This window comes from Glycine max, chromosome 6 (assembly GCF_000004515.6).
Source record: "Glycine max cultivar Williams 82 chromosome 6, Glycine_max_v4.0, whole genome shotgun sequence".
Lineage (NCBI taxonomy): Eukaryota > Viridiplantae > Streptophyta > Magnoliopsida > Fabales > Fabaceae > Glycine > Glycine max.
In genome coordinates this window covers 11,974,439-11,992,452 of record NC_038242.2, presented here as the reverse complement: position 1 = coordinate 11,992,452, position 18,014 = coordinate 11,974,439, and the positions used below count along the sequence as shown (strand labels likewise).

The window sequence follows — 18,014 nt, the reverse complement described above, 5'->3', positions numbered from 1 at the left end:
GACACTCCACAACAGTTAAAAGCAATTTGCAAAAGCCTAATTATAAATTAAATTGCATTTGTAGTTTTTTCTGTTTTATGGGTCGAGTTCTTATATTGTAACTAACGTAGATGATTCAGCTGATTCAGCCAGCTACGTGCAATAATGTACCCAGCTGATTAAGCCCTTTATGTATACGAAGCAAAAAATGAGGCACATAGTGTGGACATATTTATTCATTCAATTTTCCTATGGGGTGCAGTAAGCAAAATATGAGGTACACGAAGCAATGGCCTTTCCTGTCATCTTTTCGGCCCCTTAATCCGCAATCGCTCCGTTGTGTTAGCAGAGCCCATCGATCTCAGACCCGTCAAAATAAAATCCAAAGATAAGGTTTAGAAGTTAAAAAAAAAATGCTTACAACCTTGACAATTTAGAATTCAAGTTAATTAACACTTTTGTTGTCCAAAACATTTTCAACCATAGCGTGAGAACAAAATAAAGTCACTGGTGTCTTTAGTCGCTTAGGAACGATTAGCAGGGTGACAAACGTATCAGACGATGCCCTTAGCTTTTCTCATGCCCTACTTTCTACTTTCCAAATGAAAGTTGTTTGATTTAAGAGCATTAAGAAGTTACACCAAGATGATGCAAAGCTTGAATTAAGGCAGAGTCATGTCTAATCCATGGAAGATGATAAAGGAGGACAAATGTCATCACTAGTTACATCTAACCACAAAAATTCTATTGAGTACCAGACTACCAGTAAAGGAAACAACCTCTTGTCAAATTTAAGGGTGTTCTCTCCTTTTTTTCTTGAGTTATATTATTCTATTCACTACTTTGTTAATATTGTAAAAGAGAAAACAATTTGTTCTGTCTTTGTAATTAATATTGGTAAGAGTTAGAGCACATCAAATATATTTCTCATATGAATTTTGCCTTACAAAAAACATTATACTATCTTATATTTAGATTACTTTTTTTATCAATAAAAATAGTGGTAATTTGAAGCAAGCTTTGAATTTGGACAACAATGTCGTCATTAAGGATTTAAATCCATTGTACGTTTGTTTGTCGATTTGACGAATCATTGTAAGACTTGATTATGATCACCTTCATATTTGCAACTTTTTTGAGCTGGCACCGCGCCAGGCCAAAGAAAAAGTTTTGGTGTATAATGATGATGATAAGGTTAGAACCTAAGACTTGTTTAAATTACCCAAATTCTTCCGCCATTAGGCCGACCGTGGTTGGCCCGAGACGAGAAATTGTTTGAGCACAAGCTATCAAAATATTGGAACTATTTACGCAAAAAAATAATTAAAAGCTTGAACCCAGTTTGCAACTTACAAATATTACTGGTTAATTTGCTGTTGAGTTTTTATGAAACACCACCAAGACTGTTAAGTACACTTCTGAAATGTTGATCTAGACGCTTGAAAACTAAAAAACACAACCACATATATATGTTGTGCTTTTGGAAAGGGTGAAAATGGGAGGAATATTAGATGGAAACGAGTGAAAATTGACAATGAACCAAAGCATGCATGCACCATTTCCTAGATACACTGTCAATTTTTACTCATTCCTCTCTACTTATTCGGTCTTCATCTCTAGTCTCTACGATATATTAAAATATACATATATGTAAACATTATGATGGTGTATGCTACTACCACAGGAAATTACTAAGTTCAGAAGGGGTTTGCGAGTCTTCAAGTTCATTTGATGGCGAGTGCACGTGTCTCCCTTCATATGTGGTTATCACCATCCTTGGATCCTCTGCCAAGCGCTCCACGCGTTTCTTTACTCGACAGTTATCTTGGGTGCAACGGTAGTAGCTTCTACACATGCAGTGTAACCAAAACACATCATTAGATAATTTTATATATAACCTAGTTGTAGAGGCAGTATAATTATAACTCTGTCAGGATTAAACATCATTATACAAAACTTTGAGATTTTTTTTTTTAAAATTCTCAATGGATGAAGCTGCAAACAGTTTTTTTTTTTTTAAAACACATATATCCTCCGCTAACAGCAATTTTATTTGATCCCGGTAAAATTATTATGGATAACGAAATTCTCTCTTCAAATATTTAACATAAATACTCAAAACATTCGAAACGAGATCTCTTGTTACGTGGAAATAACTTCACGTTAGTTCATCTCTTGTTTGGTGGTATCAAACAGTTTTTTTAATTATTACTTTTTCATATATATGAATTTTAAAGCATAATAACCCCTCAAATAGCTAGATGAAATTTACTCATTTTTTAAAGTTTTATAGTCTATGTAAAAAATATATGCATTCAGCATTCTCACAAAATTTTTTATTCTGACCCTACAATTACCGTTAACCTGTCTCCAACCAAGCCTTTTGGGTCTACCTGGCCAGTCCTTCCAGCGAAAAAGAAGTATATAATTTCTGCAACATGTTGCATTATAAATAAATTTAGATCTTTTACATAAATATTATGTTAGAGGCTAAAAAGTAGAATCTTTGAAATGATGCAATCTTGAAGGGTTGGTTTATTTAAACTCTCGGCATTGCTTTGCATCAAATAACAAGATCAAGTTTCTCCTTAGGCCACCTACGAGTACATATATTCTCATATATTATTAATTAGCTTGGTATATTATTGCCCTCAAGTGATAGACTAATCAAGGCAGACAATAACCAGGCACTCGCCACTAGACTAATCCTATCTAATTCATAGTTTGTAAAATTCTTTGTAAATATATAATATACAATTTTGAACCTAAGACAGCCATAAGGTCTCAGAAGCCCTCACAACTAGCTAGTTAGCATCATCGCAAAGGCTTTATTAGTTTTTCAAATCCCTTTTTTGTGTATATTTGCAAGTTAATAGTTAATTAGTTCCCAGAAATTAAACAGAATCCTATTATAAGGGATATGTTTATGACTTTGTGTACACCAATTGACAAAATTTTCAACCTCCAAGTTGTAATTTCAAACACCATGATTAAAAATGATAACCACAGTATGACTAAGTGTCACAAAATTTTTGCGGTATCCCTTTGTTGTAATTAATTACCCCGTCGAATAATTGACTACGTAATTAAGTGTGAAATCATTGTTGAGCAAATATTGATGATAAAATCAGAATCCAAATATTAACATTGCTTTTTTGAAGTAAAAAAAGGCACAATAAGTCCTCTCTATTTGTATATTTTATGTTTCTACACAGTAAAACATTCCTCAAGACACGAAAATCCTATGAAGGGATGGATGTCTGTGGGGAAAAACTTTAGGACAGACCTAGAGTAGCAATGCAATCAAGTGTTAAAACAGCTGTGTTTTTGTACTTATACATACCATAACATGCATCTGAGATGAGTTCTATTTAGTTCTCTTTTTTTGGGTGTAAAACAGCTTTGTGTTTTTGTACTCATACACCATAACATCTAAGAGTTATTTAGTTCTATAACATTGGCAGATTTGCATCCTCTCCTTTACAAAAAAGAAAAACGCTTTGCATTTAACCCCCACAAGACATAATTAAAGTGAAATCTATCTATCTTTAATATGATTAATGATTATAATCATGTCAGCTAACCCAAATTAAACCTTCCCAAAACCAGTAGTGAGCCAAATATTCAATTCTGATAAAAGTGTGAAACAATGATGAGAGGGGTCGAGAGGAAAGAGAGAGAGAGAGAAAACATATGGAATTTAAACAAATATGCTTTCACCTTTTGTTGATCTATATGCAGTCACTGATCACTAATAAAGCCAAAACAGAAAAGAGAGAAAATTTTGAATTAAGGGAGTATACCTTGGGTGCTGTGTGTTCTTTACCACTTTCTGTCCGTACTTCCTCCACTTGTAGCCATCATCCAACACATCTACATCGCTCATAGTCTTGAAGCAAAACCTTGGCTCCCTCACCTTTCTCCTTGCCTTCATTTTCTTCATCTTCATGGCAGAAACCCCTAGATGATGATGATGATTATCATCTCCTCCAATTCTTTTACCCATCAAGCAATCGCTTACTTCCTCCCATGCCCTAAATTCATAGGATGATATATATGCAACCATATATGAGACCTCTTTGTAAATTTTATCTTAAAGATTAATTACAAAATGATTTGAAAACGAGGATATATAATAAGTCTTGTTAAAGAGAGAAAAACACAAAAAGAAAGAAAATATAAGTGATGAGTGATACAATTACTTATAAAACCAAAAATAGCTAATTAACATGCATGATGAGATGTGAAAATTAAATAACAGTTAATTTTCTTTCTGACCATGAATTCACTCTCGATCTGCTCAAGGAAAGGAGTTGGCCTCCACCTCCTCCTACCAAACTTGAAGTGAGATCTTCTTCTCGTGGTCTTTGATTAACAGCGGTTGAAAGTAGGGTTTCAGAAAAATTTGCAGCAGATGAAAGTGAAGGAGCTATTGCACTGATGGATTTCAAAGTTACTGTTTGACAACCCAAAGGTGGGTAGGTTTGGTTTGGTGGGAAAGGAATAATATTGAACAGCCCCATCTGCGTAGGGATCTGATCTTGTTCTTCAAACAAGCTATGGTTAACATTAGTTGTTGACATCATTTCTTGATTATCTTTTCTTTCTTTCTTTCTCGTTTCTCTTCTCTTCTCTACCCTTTGAGATCCAACACAATCTCTAGCTAGCAATCTCGTTTCTTTCTTGATTACCTAAACTTAGAGAAGATCATTGTAACAACAGCAACATATATAACACAAGACAAAAGCGATTAGTTCCCTTTACCGAAACGAAAGAGGGTTTCTCTCGAACTTTGGCGACGTGGTTACACTATATATCTTATAACGTCGTAGCTCAACCAACTTTCCCTTTTCTTTTTGGCTCTCTTTACTTGCTTTAAAGAATATATGTCAAATTTCTAATAAAATTCTTTCACATCTCGTTTGGAGATTCATTAACTAGCTAAATCCCGAAATAGGGAAAATAAATAATAATAATAATAATAATAATAAATAAATAAATAGGTGGGTAGGGTAGAATGTTGAAAAAAGGAAGTGGGAGAATATGTAAAAGGTGAGACTATAGTAACAATTCATTCTGACCTTGCGGTTTGCTTCAAATGATAATGGTACTGTTTGTCGTATAAAGCTTGGAAATTCCATGTCCTTCATGGTTAGTGGAACTTCACTGTGGCATGGAAGTCAACAATACAAGACAAGTGAAAAAAAAAGTGTACAATCTTAATTTTTTTACACCCTAATTTTTATATGAACTAGCATTTTTTATTATATTATATTTATTACATTTATTACTTTTTCTGATTTTTTTCTTTCCTTTTTTTCTCTTTTTTCTTGTAAATACACACTCTAAGGACGTGATTTTTCCTCCAAAATGTATGAAACTTCATGCAACAACCCAGTCACTGTAGATAATAGTTATAATATGGGCAAAAGCGAAACCTGTTGAGTGCACAATAATAGAACGAGAGATACATAATCAAGAGTGAGTGAAAAATATCATTCGCCAATTCACCATTGAATCTCTCAAAAGAAAAAAGTAAAAAAGAGATCGAGCGGGTGATATATATATCGATCTTTTCCGCTTTGTAGGATTACATTTTTATCTTTTATTATACACATGATTTCTTTCGGGGCACCATACATTATAAAAGAAATATCAGAAGACAATGATGATGAATCTTGGGTGCAAATCTATCACACACTCTCTGCATCGGCCGGGAAGATATCATTATGATGGATGAAAGAGGCCCTTTTTGACTTTTTTTTGCAGCAAAAAAAGCTATTTGCCTTTCTCATGTGCCTTTTGTTATTTAACTTTCTAAAACTCGAACTAACCCACATCTATCCACCTACCTTTTTCCTCAAATTCCTCCAGAACAACCTTATAATATTGTTATCATCTCTTGAATTAATTGTGTAACATTCATTATTTACTTTATGTTTTGTATATATGCCTAAACTTTACGTGGACCAATGTGGCAATTGAAAGCATAGTTTTCTCTACCGGCCGGTTGAAAATTACCCATAATTTCATAATTATGTGTTCTTTTTGTACTTTATCTAGTTGCTTAACTAAGCATTAAATGATGAACTTCATTTGTTGAAATTAGTGAATGAAGTAAAAAAGTAGCTGTTGACAATTGATAGTATGTGTGCACTTAGAATGAAAAAATCCTTAATTTGTTTTATTTGTCACTAATGCTAGATATCCACTCTATTATTCGAGGGTGGGTTGGAAGATATATACTAGGAGAAGTTATATTATCCCAATTTTTATCATAAACTTACCATTATTTTTTATGTGATTGTAAAAATGATCTCTATCTTAATAATAATTAAGTAGTTAATTATGTGACTTAGTTTTATTTAAGTTTTGGTTGTTTATTTTATTTATTTGTAACAATATTTAATTAAATATATCATTAAAAATTATTTAATTATTTTTTATAAGTTAAGTATTTTTTATGATATAGAAAAATTTAAATTGTTACTCTTTCTTTTCATTATTAATGTTACCATTTCATTTAGAATTTATAATGTAAAGGTTTCAAGGCAATTTTACTGTACAAAAATATAGATAAATTCTCTCTTTAGGTCAAGAAGCATGCATGCCTTAGATGTCTTTCTTTCTAAATCTTTTATCTCCTAAAATAAACAAATAATTACAGCTTAATTCGTGTGTAACTTGTTAAAAGAATGTACTATCATTATAAACTAATTGATACAGTCAGCATTCATTTTACACTTTCAAAATTTATGTTCAAAGTTCTGCCATGGAACCGCTCTTAGCATATAATGGGCATGCTCATAAAGTTAATTTTAAAAAAAAAAAAACAGAAAACGTGTAACGGAAAGAACTTCGCTGTTCAAACGGGTCACCCTTTCGTCAGCTGTGATATCACCGAAATACTAATACAACTAAGTAATTACTGGTTAGCAAAAAGCAATGAATCTTTCAAGAATCAAGATACAGTTCCAGCGGATTTAAACACCTACTTCCCGGCTGGCTCGATCTTTAGACTGACAGGCTTTAATTTGTCTTTTCTTTTTTAGCTTAATTCATTTGTTTTAATTCTTACCTGTATCTAATGAACAAAAAAACTTGTATGTTTGATAGTATATTAAGATTTAACTTTTTTAATTTACATTATTACTTAAAAGTTTATATGACTCATATGCTTTTGATAATTTGTGATAGGACAACACTTATAATATATACTAATATCAATGCACTTTAGTATTCATTCTATTTTTATAATGAGATTTTATAATTTTAAATTACTTATAAAAGTACTAAATATTTTTTACATTTAACATTCTAAATAATTAGATTTAATATTTTTATTTTAATTGATTTGGGGAAAATCTTAAAAATGATTGTCAAGGAGATATAACTTCACTAGCTAGCTAAGTAAACATGGACGAAGGAAATCATATGAGAAATGGTATTGCTAGCGTGAGGCTAATGTGCCGATGATGTCATAAGGAGCACGTACCTTAGTAATAGAATGATTAAATGTGTGGATCGTCTACTCTCTACAGCAAAATCCCATGTATATTGTTAAATTATGTATGAATTTTAAATGATCCTGCTTTTTCCTTTTCTGTATTAAGCCCTAAGTGAGTTGGAGAAAGGGCATGCAGTGGCAAACATGCATCATTTCTTTATGCCAATGCTTATAGGTGGCCATTATGGCATTCGAACAACCACCTATTAATGATTAATACACATTCTCTCTCTCTCCCTCTCTGTACGTATTCGCAGCCAACAACGTATATATATATATATATAAAAGAATATAGATGATTATTATCTATACTTTGCCAAAAATTAAAATTAATATCGTCTCTGAACGTAATTTTATTCATGACATGTTCAACTAGATAATTATTTTTTTGTCAGTAAGAGCACATAGTCATATATATCAGTATGAACGCATAACTATATATGATATTATCTTTGTACCTTCGTGCGTGTAGGTTTACCATGCATATCGCTTTTACATGTGATACATATTTTTATCAACAACACACGATTTGCAATAATTTTGCATGATGAGAAGGAAGTTTACTGTTCAGGGAAGGTACAATATTATAGCTTGTACTTACATAATAGAACATTTATACGATCAATATTAAAAAAATACTTTTTTTTTTTCTCCAGTCTTAGTATCTTTCTACATTCTATTTTACAGTCACTTTCATCTCTTTATTTGTCTCTTCTTAATGTTCCGGTCGCATCACCCACGATAATTATTATTTTCTCTTCGTTGTAGAAAATAAATTGGAGAAGAAAAAAGTAAAGAAGGAAAATACCCAAATTGAGATATATTCAATTCGTTTGAAACAGGATGAGAAAAGGAGAGAAAGAAATAAAAATGCTAATAAAAGAAATCTTAAAATTTGAAAGAAAAGAAGAAGAGAAAAAAGTAATGCACATATAAAATATCCATTATATCAATCAAATTCCTGATGTGAAAATAAACGTCACATATAAAAAATGCTAAAAGTGGAATTTGAACATTGAACCATAACCATTTATTTTATCATTAAGCTAAAAATCACTAAGTTTTTCCCCCTTCAAAGTTACCAAGTTATTTTTCTTATTAAACACATCTATAAAAATATATTATGTATAGCATAACTGCGTGAGAGACCGCACATATATTTGTAAGGAACTAAATAAGCAATATAATATTATAAAAAAATATACTTTTCAATACTATATATTTGAATTACTACCATAACTTATTTGCTCTATATTAAATAAATTTTTCTATAGAATTTTGTCATTTTAATGTTTATTTTTTGAGTAAATGCGATAATTTATATTGATTGATAATATAAAAAAATTTACACTAATAATGCACAACAATCAAAGTCTTATTTTTTCTTTTGAGTATCTTATTCACCGAAATAAGCTATTATTATTGATGTTGTGATTTTTTTTCTTCGCTACTTTTTTTAAAATATGATTATATTTTTATAATTAGTTTTATGCAATAAAATTTTTAATTTAATACTAAATGGTTATATATTCCTAAAATTAAAAATTGTATTTTAGTGACAAATAGGATATTGTTATTGATGTGATACTTTTTAGTGAAATACTACAAAATAGAAGAGTATAATTTGTATAAACTGTGTCAATGTGAAAAACTTACACCGGTAACCAATAAAAAATTATGCTGTGTGAATTTATCATAGTTGTTGGAAAAGTCACAAAATTTATCATACATGTTATTTTTTTCTAAATTATAGGTATATTTTATTAAAGATAATTATGTTCAAGTTAGATATAATATATAATTATGAATGATGAAATTGATTTTTCTAAATATTCAATGCAATTGTATATCTAAAATTTTATATTCAAAATCATTAGTTAAATTGGAATAATCTCATATTAATTACTCGATGCATTTGATGGTTCATACATGTTAATGTTAATTTTTGATAGACTAACCGTATAAAAAAAATATATATTGATAGTACGTACATTATTTTCTCATATATGAAAATTTAAAAGTCATTATTATTTTTTAAGATATTATTAAAATAAGTTTAAGATTACAAATTTTTTTATCTAACACTTATTAAAAATATCGCTAAAAACTTTTGACAACATTTAAAAATATTGTCACCAAATATGAATAGATGTTACTGATATATTTTTGTAATATTTTATCAAATGTTGTGTATAATCGATGTTGCTAAAGATTTTAATGACGTGGAGTATATATAACATTTCATAAATTATTGTAAAAATAAATTAATAACATTTATTCATATTAGATAATATTTTTTAAATGTTACCAAAAAAATTTAATAAGATTTTTAATAAATATCAGATAAAAAATGTTATTAAAGGTAACATGTGCAATAGTGATTACAACTTGTTTAACTTTTGTCATGAACAACAGAGGTTCAACCAGCCCTTGATCTGTTAAAAACATCAACATATGCCACTGAGTGAGGAATGGTATTTGTACAATAATTTGTATAGCAATATTTTTTGTGTTTAACTTTGTCCTATATCATTTATCATATATGTTTAAAAATTACAAGTGTAACTGTGTAAAAATGATATCGTAATTTTTTTATTAGATTATTTGTATTTTTAGAAGTAATTATATTTGAGTTAGATAAGATGATTTTGGATGATAAAACTCTTCCTTCAATTATTAAAAAATAACATTTAAACCTCAGCTCATTAAATAGATTAATAACTTAAACTGATATTAAAATGTAATATTTTCATAATGGTTAGAGGAAACGGGTTCTCTATATATGTATGATAAGTCACTTAAATAAACTAGATTATTATAAGTTCTAAATTTGAATCTGTCCTTCGTTCAAATTATACAGATTCAACCTATATTATAATTGCTGGTGTCTATTTTTATTCATCTGAATTCCAAAATAGTGATATTAATTTTGGCAGTAAAGAATTGTGGTGGAGCAAGGTGAATTGGAATGTCAATCATCTCCAACAACTGTATAGAATGATTACAGCACGCCCCTTCCGCTCTAGTGTCTGTGTGCGTGGGTTTGCAATTCTTGTCCGTATCTTGTCTCTCCGCGTTCTTCTCTCTCTCTCTACAGAGACAACCCATGCCATGCCCTACAGTAACATAACATGCTGTTGTGACAAGACACTGCTCCCGCTGCTTTCTTCACATTTCGAAAGAAAGATACAACTGAGAATTCTCGTCGTTTTCTGAACTTTTATCCATAAAGTCTGCAGTTAATAGTGAAGATCATTTGTGTTGCTTGTTTTTTTCCAATTCCCTTCTTCAAATACCCTGTGAGTGCCGAACTTGGAAGTTGGAAATTTCAGAACCATGAACATGTATTTGGATTATTCATGGCAGAATAGATTGCTTTTATAATTAAGTATAAATAAGTTTTTTTATATATATAATTTTAATGGTGTAAAAAACTTTACATTGTCACTCAATAAAATAATTATCATTAAACTTTGGAAATATATGTACTTAGTCCCTCTTTTAACTTTGTGGTGATAAAAACTCATCACCAAATGTTAAGTTTAAACATGAAAAGGAACTTGTTTGAAAGGACTTTCGAATGTCAGGTGGTGATGACGACTCTTATGAGCGGCAACAACAATTTTCAGTGAACAAGACTTGCGTATACTTGCACAAACACTTCAATGTCAAAGTTAGATAGTGTAAAAAATATGTAAATTGAGCTTAGATGTATATATAGTGGCATGAAAGGCCTTATACAGTGGCAATGAAAAAGGCAGTTAAGTAGTTATTGTGGGTCCTCAGTCACCTGATAAGACTCAAAATACCTTCAGAACATGATTGAATTTTCGTATGTTTTTAAAAATTTAAAGACTAAATTTATCAATTTATAAATAAAAAAAACCAAACTAAATTTAACTAAAAGTTCAAGAAAGAAAGAAAAAACACATTTTTTCCCTAAAATATACTAGTATATCTCTAGCATTTTTTCCCCTAAAAGTTCAAGTGTTAGTATATATAATTAGTTAGGGTGTAGCTATCTTGCTTATGTACTCAAGTTGAGAATCACAAGCAGATTCAGCGTTCCCTTCTGCAAAAGAATAAAGTATCACATCACCGAATCAGGGTCGTCTAGTTGTCTGAAAATGACTGTTCAGGTAGACCAATTAGGGAGGTAGTGCTGCTGCAGCTGCAGGTGGGGTTATGGTTGCTGCGTCGTCAATTGAGTGAAGCGCTACCTAGCCTGACATGCGTGCACGCTCTATAATCTACACCATGTTGCTCTGTTATTTGAGCCAAAACTTATAATTAACCTAAATGATGTAATCTGAATCTGATATACTACTTAATACAGTATATGACATATCTGTCACTCCAAGTCCCAAGTCATTATTATAAAAGGAAACTTAATTTAGTCATATATATTTCTAATTGATTTAAGATCTTGGCATACTCATCAATTTAATTATAGTTATACTTAGGGTTAGATATTTGGAATCTGAAGTTAGTTTGGAGGACTAAATAATTATTTTATCTTACGATCAAGATGAGATAACTCATAACTCTAATAATATTATATCAAAATTGATACAAATGTTTTGCCTAGATAGCTATTTTTATCTCTGTTGGATTCAATTCGTTCTCAATTTCAATAAACATGGGCCTACTTCATCATGCAGCTCTGTCCTTGCAACTTATTCCACTGCTCCCATAGTCATATCGAGATGCAATCATTGTTTGCTTGCTGACACCACCGTTCGGTTCTGGCTAGGTATATATGTTATATGTTATGTTTCAACTTTCTACCACCCTTTGGCTTGTTTGTCTGGGCATTTCACGAACTTATATAGTAATGATGTGTTAAGATGAGTCATTACTTAATAAAAGAATCGCGAATAACAATTATATCATATCCAAAATCATTCTCTCCACTTTAGGAAATATTTAGATTAAAGTTTGTAAACATAAATTTGAATCAGATATGCTGTAAATTTAAGTTTTATAAAAATGAGTTTATTATAATATGATTTATGTTTAAATATTTTTTATTAAAAAAGTATATTGATAAAATAGAATTTGATTTTAGATAATGGATAAGTTTGTTTAAATTTATTCCTTAAAAAAAACTTATTTTAATAAAATAAGTAATTTTCTGGTTTCTTATTTTGTTTGTCTAAATTGTTTTTGTTTTAAAAAATATTTAGGCTCGTTTTAAAAAACAAATTCTATCTACTTATTAAAAAAATGATTTTTTAGAAAAACATTTTTTTTTAATTTAAACAAACCAGTCCAATATCAATAAAAAAATACTTTTACTTCAAGTTTCTATTGTAAATATAAAAAACAATAGTATTTGTACTTTAAAAGCATCAAATTTATTGTTTTTCTATTTAAATCGAGTTTGCTCCAAACTTATGTTGCAAAATTAATTTTCAAAAAATCAAAATATGATGTCAAACCGAGTTGAGACTTTAAAAGTATATTTGAGGTACCCAAACATGTATCCAAAATACACCCTTAATTAATTCTTTATGTATCATGTCAATCCAGGTCAGTAACCTTATACTTATTTATATTAAAATCAATTTTTGCTTTTAAATTTTAGAATTAACACTGTTAAATATTTGTTGATGTGAACATTATTTCGATTAAATGTCGATAAAAAATTTGTTGAAGTTAATAGCATTAATTAGATTAAGTGTGAAAATATAATTTTTTTTTACAATTTATTTCGATTGAGTGTCAAATATATTTCAATTTGATAAGACCATAATCAAAATCAAAATTTGGAGTATCAACATCATAAAAATCATTATTGAAAAATCAAGACAATAGAAGTGAAGATAAAAATTAACAAACGTGATTATTGCATAAAGTTATTAAAGGATAAGTTTATAAAAGTGACTAGTAGTTAAAATTTTTTGTCCATAAATATCAATTTGTACAATGTAATATGGGTTGAAAATTTGTGTCATTTAAAATTTTACTAAATCCTACTTATTTACTACTTATCAAAGGATTAAACGATACTATATATAGTAGGTTTTTATCACGTTTCAACTACTATTTTAATTTCCATTACTATTTCATCGATCAAAATGATTCTTTGCTTCATTTATTATTATTGTTTTTATATGAGTTTAACAGTTACATACTATGAATGTAAAAACTTAATTTTATATTATGAATGAATCAAAATTTGAAGTTAATTCAAATTTAATTTCATTCTCTTTTAATCATTTAAATTTTATTTTATTCACATTAATTTTGTCATTTTTTCAATTTTTTCCTTTTTTTGTTTATGATTCACTATCTTGACCAATCACTAAGTTTGCGGCTTTTTCTTTTATCAAAATGGAGCAATATTTCATAAATTATTAAAATTTTTAGATTTAAAAAAAATACGGAAATGAGTATATCATCTTTCGAAATACAATTTCAACATAAAGAAATAGTGCTTCGAAAGATAATTTTATTTTGTGTACAATTGTGGCGGTTAAAAACCCGTCACAAATTGCTTCTTTAACATCCACAAAATGAGCATTTTATCTCTTCTTATGTAATGAAACAATTTGGAGCAGCTTTAGACACAATTTGTGGAACTGTCACAATATTTTTCAAAAAAAAAAACTGGAAAAGTGAAATCGTTATGAAGCACGATTTCTTAATATTAAAATCGTCTTCCAAAAGACAATTTACCCATTTCCATAATTTTTTTAAAATATACTCATTTTCATATTTTGTTAAAAATTGCTCCATTTTGATGCAAAAACTCTAAGTTTGCCACTTTCTTTTTAGGCTTAAATATGTTTTTGGTCACTGATATATACTCGACTTTTGTATTTGATCTCGGATAAATTTTTCCTTCAAATCGAGTTTCTAATATTTTAAAAGTTGTCCTAAGTCGGGTCCCGTTAACTACTTATGTAACCGTTAACTCGACACGTAAGTATGCAACGTGTGTGGTGCCATATGTAATCTTTGTTTGAGTGAGATTATACATAGGGACCCAATTAATGGTAAGGACCTCGAACAAAACTTTTAAAAGATTAAGAACTTGATTCAAAGAATTTTTTTATCAAGAATCAAAAGCAAAAGTCGGATATATATATTAGGGATCAAAAATATATTTAAGCTTTTTTTAAGTTATGTTTGATAAAATTAGATAAAAAAAACTAGTCCGAAGCTCAAAACTAGCTAAAAATAAACAAAGATAAAAATGAGAAAATCCTATCATGTGTAAAAAAAAGATAAAAATAATAAAATTTTACTTTAAATAGAAAAGATTAAAAAAGAAATATTTTAAATAGAAAAGATTAAAAAAGAAATCTAATAAATATTCAAGGACAAAAAGGGAATGAATATAAAAAAGCTAGAAGCTAAAAGTTAACATTTAAAAAAATACTATAACAATGTTTGACAATATATTTCAACTAACTTATAGTTTTTATTTTTACTTACTAAAAAACTCATTTGGTTGTTCAGGAAACAAATTTTTTTTAGTATATTTTCAATATTTTATAACATTTTTTGTAAGTAATATTTTTAAAATGCTAACTTTTGATTTTTTATATATTTTTTTCTTTTTATCCTTAATATATTTATTAAATTTCATACTTATCATTTTAAAATAAATCATAATTTTATTATTTTTAGTTATTTTATACTTTTCAGTTACTTCAACTATAGATTTCACCTTATAATCTAATAAGTTAAATTTTATCTTTTAGCTTTTTGATAATTTTTCATCTCTTTAACTAGTTTTTCAGTTAATTTTACCGAACATCATTAATATTAAGTAGGGTTTAAAATATACTAGAAGCTATTAATTTTTTTTTCCAACTAGTTACAAAAAGGTAAAAGCTATCTGAAATACATTATCAAACATATTAGTTTCACTTAATAGTTTGTTCTTTTTAACCACAGTTACCTATTGTCTAATCTAATTTAAATGTATTTCGGTATTTGGACATATGTTCAATATGCGCGTATATTGAAAAAAAATCACATTAAATTGGGTCAATTACATATAAGTTGTAGCTTCTTCCTTCTAAGTTCTAATAAACGTGCGCGCGCGCAAAATGTGAAAATATAAAAACAAACACATGAAGTTTCGTAAGTGATTCTCTTCCTCGAATTGAGATCTAATCTAAAATATTAATTATTGATTAAGATTACAAAATTTTAGTATCAACAATATTAGAAAGATATTTCACAAAAAAAAATAGAAACATTAAAATAATTTGATATTTTTTTACTTACCATTTGATAGTTACAAAATATTCATTGATTAATCTTAAACATGGGATAACCATTGCCCTTTGACGATGTTTTTTTTTTAAACGGATGTCTCCGATGATGTTATTATTTACAAAAGTTGTAATAGCTATGGGTATAGTTGTGAAACTCGGTTTGCTGCGACCGATCAGATCGGTCTAATTAGGATTCGATGATCTAATTAGGTCGATTTTACTATTAAATTGATTACGCATTTGATTTGGGATGATCTGGTCAAACTCAGTCGATTAGGTCTTCAGATCTTGGTTAGATTGTTCTGATCGGTTGATTTTACAAAAAAAAAAAAACCACTTTTAGAACACCATTTTGATGTCTCATTATTATTCATTATTATTTTAGATTTTGAAATATAGATTAATTTTTCTTACTCAAATAATATTAGTTATATATTTATATATAATAGATGTATATATAATTTTAAATTTTTAATATATATCAAATTAAATCAGACTAATTACTGATCTACTAGCTCACTGACCCAAATTTCACAACCATGTCTATGGATATGATTTATATCCTATTTATACAAAATCTTGCTGATAAAAAATTTATTGATAAAACACTGATTATTTTTAATGAGATTTTTTTCATATAATAATGTTTTTCTTATGTACAAGCTCACCTAAAAGGTTAAAACCTTATATAAAAAATTATCCACATAAATATTATATACACACACAAAGTTGAGTTTCCAGTTTAAGGCCTGACTGTATTTTGGGAGTTTGGTGGTCTTTCACTTGTGGGACAAAATTATACTTTGAAAATAAAATATTATTTTATTAAACGCAATAGGAATCATAATTACTTCTTTTTGCTTTAAGTCTTTAACGTTATTTTTTCCTTTTTTTGACGGGATTCGTTGCCCTATAAAGTGGCATCCTAATGAAACAATGCTTTTCTATAGTAGTTTATCCCTTTATAATGCTTTTTATGTCTCTGTATATAAAATAGCTATCCTGACAAATGTGAATCCTTCTATTCGTCCTCTTTTGGGGTATTTAAATGTTATGATAAAAGGTCCCTACCATAAGGGAGGATTATTATCCCTTAAAGTCTTTGTTATTATTACCTTTTATTTGTCATTGCAAGCTATCGGGTTTTAAATTTTCTGACTAAGCAATTATATTTGGCATAATAAGGTTTGACATTGTACACAAACAGAATAATATTATATCGTGAACAAATGACAATCAGACAGGGCTTAATTTTTTTCCCTATCAGAATAAACACTACATATATATAACATATGTTTCCAAATTTCGTCAATTTGTTGATTAGTTATAGTTATTATAACTACATATCTTTCTTTCTTTCTGTAAAAAAAAAAAAAAACTACATATCTTTCTCCAACTTTCCTCATTTTGAAAAGTAAAGCCATATCTTAACGCGACTTTATAAAAATATTTTTTTTTACATTATAAAAAGAAATATTAGCAATGCACTTTTTAATATTTAAAAACAAAATGATTATTTTTAATTGAAATTATTAAAATATACCAAATTATATCAATGTTTTTATTTAATAAGTCTTAATTATTTATTATTCATACTTTTTAATAATTTTAATTAAAAATAAAAATGTGTTGAAAAAATTATTTTATCGGGGGCTTTTAAGGAACGGAATGAATGTGTCTGCTTGGTTGATATGTTTTTTCCAGCTTTAATTGGCACACATTTAATACTATTGTAAATCTTCAAATTCCTATTATAACATGTTAGAATAAAATTTTGGTTTATCAATTATCATGCTTCAAACCCAAGTTACTAGAAAGATGCAGCAAGTCAATTTATATAATGGGTGGGACTTGTGTCGGAACGTGAGAGTACGTACTCTATCACTATTCACTAACACATGAAGCAAAAAACACAATCTATTAAATTAATAAATACTAAATAAAAAATGGTTATTTTTAAATCTCAGTCTTGCACCAGCAATTTATTAATTGATCTGATGTATCATGGCGCGTTTGTAAAAACTTTTGAGTTAAGGATGTTCTTTTATTTATAAAATTCTGTAAGTCCAACCAATAATAGAACATCATTAACTCATAAATGATTCTTATATAATTAAAAGAAAGATTATTAAAAGGAGTATAAAAGATATTTTAACTCATGGTAGAAATTATCGAATGATTTAACCGAGTATTTAGTTATATCTAAAAGCCCACATGATTATATTGTTTCTGTTAATGAAAGAGGTAGACAAAAAAGTGTTATTCGGCCGACAAGTAAGCACAGGTGAGGAGGT

General features: G+C 28.6%; 1 protein-coding gene across 3 annotated transcripts; it reads right to left on the bottom strand.

Annotated features, from left to right (window-relative positions):
- Window positions 1–1,320: 1,320 nt before the first annotated feature.
- On the bottom strand, window positions 1,321–4,883 carry LOC100799241 (probable WRKY transcription factor 13). Of its 3 annotated transcripts, none has more exons than XM_014776449.3 (4): window positions 4,258–4,861; window positions 3,783–4,013; window positions 2,373–2,410; window positions 1,321–1,826 (listed from the first exon to the last, which is right to left on the bottom strand). In XM_014776449.3, the coding sequence occupies exons 1-4, from the start codon at window positions 4,563–4,565 to the stop codon at window positions 1,789–1,791; spliced, it is 615 nt and encodes a 204-aa protein (XP_014631935.1). In that variant the 5' UTR covers window positions 4,566–4,861; the 3' UTR covers window positions 1,321–1,788. The 3 variants fall into 3 exon arrangements, with proteins under 3 accessions (XP_014631935.1, XP_006581742.1, XP_003526838.2); XM_006581679.4 differs by having other exon boundaries at window positions 2,337–2,410; window positions 4,258–4,859; XM_003526790.5 differs by lacking the exon at window positions 2,373–2,410 and having other exon boundaries at window positions 4,258–4,883.
- Window positions 4,884–18,014: the final 13,131 nt, after the last annotated feature.

Coding starts and splice junctions, on each gene's coding strand:
- LOC100799241 (XM_003526790.5), bottom strand. CDS start 4,565: ATGATGTCAACAACTAATGTTAACCATAGCTTGTTTGAAGAACAAGAT. Junction 4,014..4,257: donor AGATCGAGAGTGAATTCATG/GTCAGAAAGAAA, acceptor CTATGAATTTAG/GGCATGGGAGGAAGTAAGCG. Junction 1,827..3,782: donor AAGAACACACAGCACCCAAG/GTATACTCCCTT, acceptor CTGCATGTGTAG/AAGCTACTACCGTTGCACCC.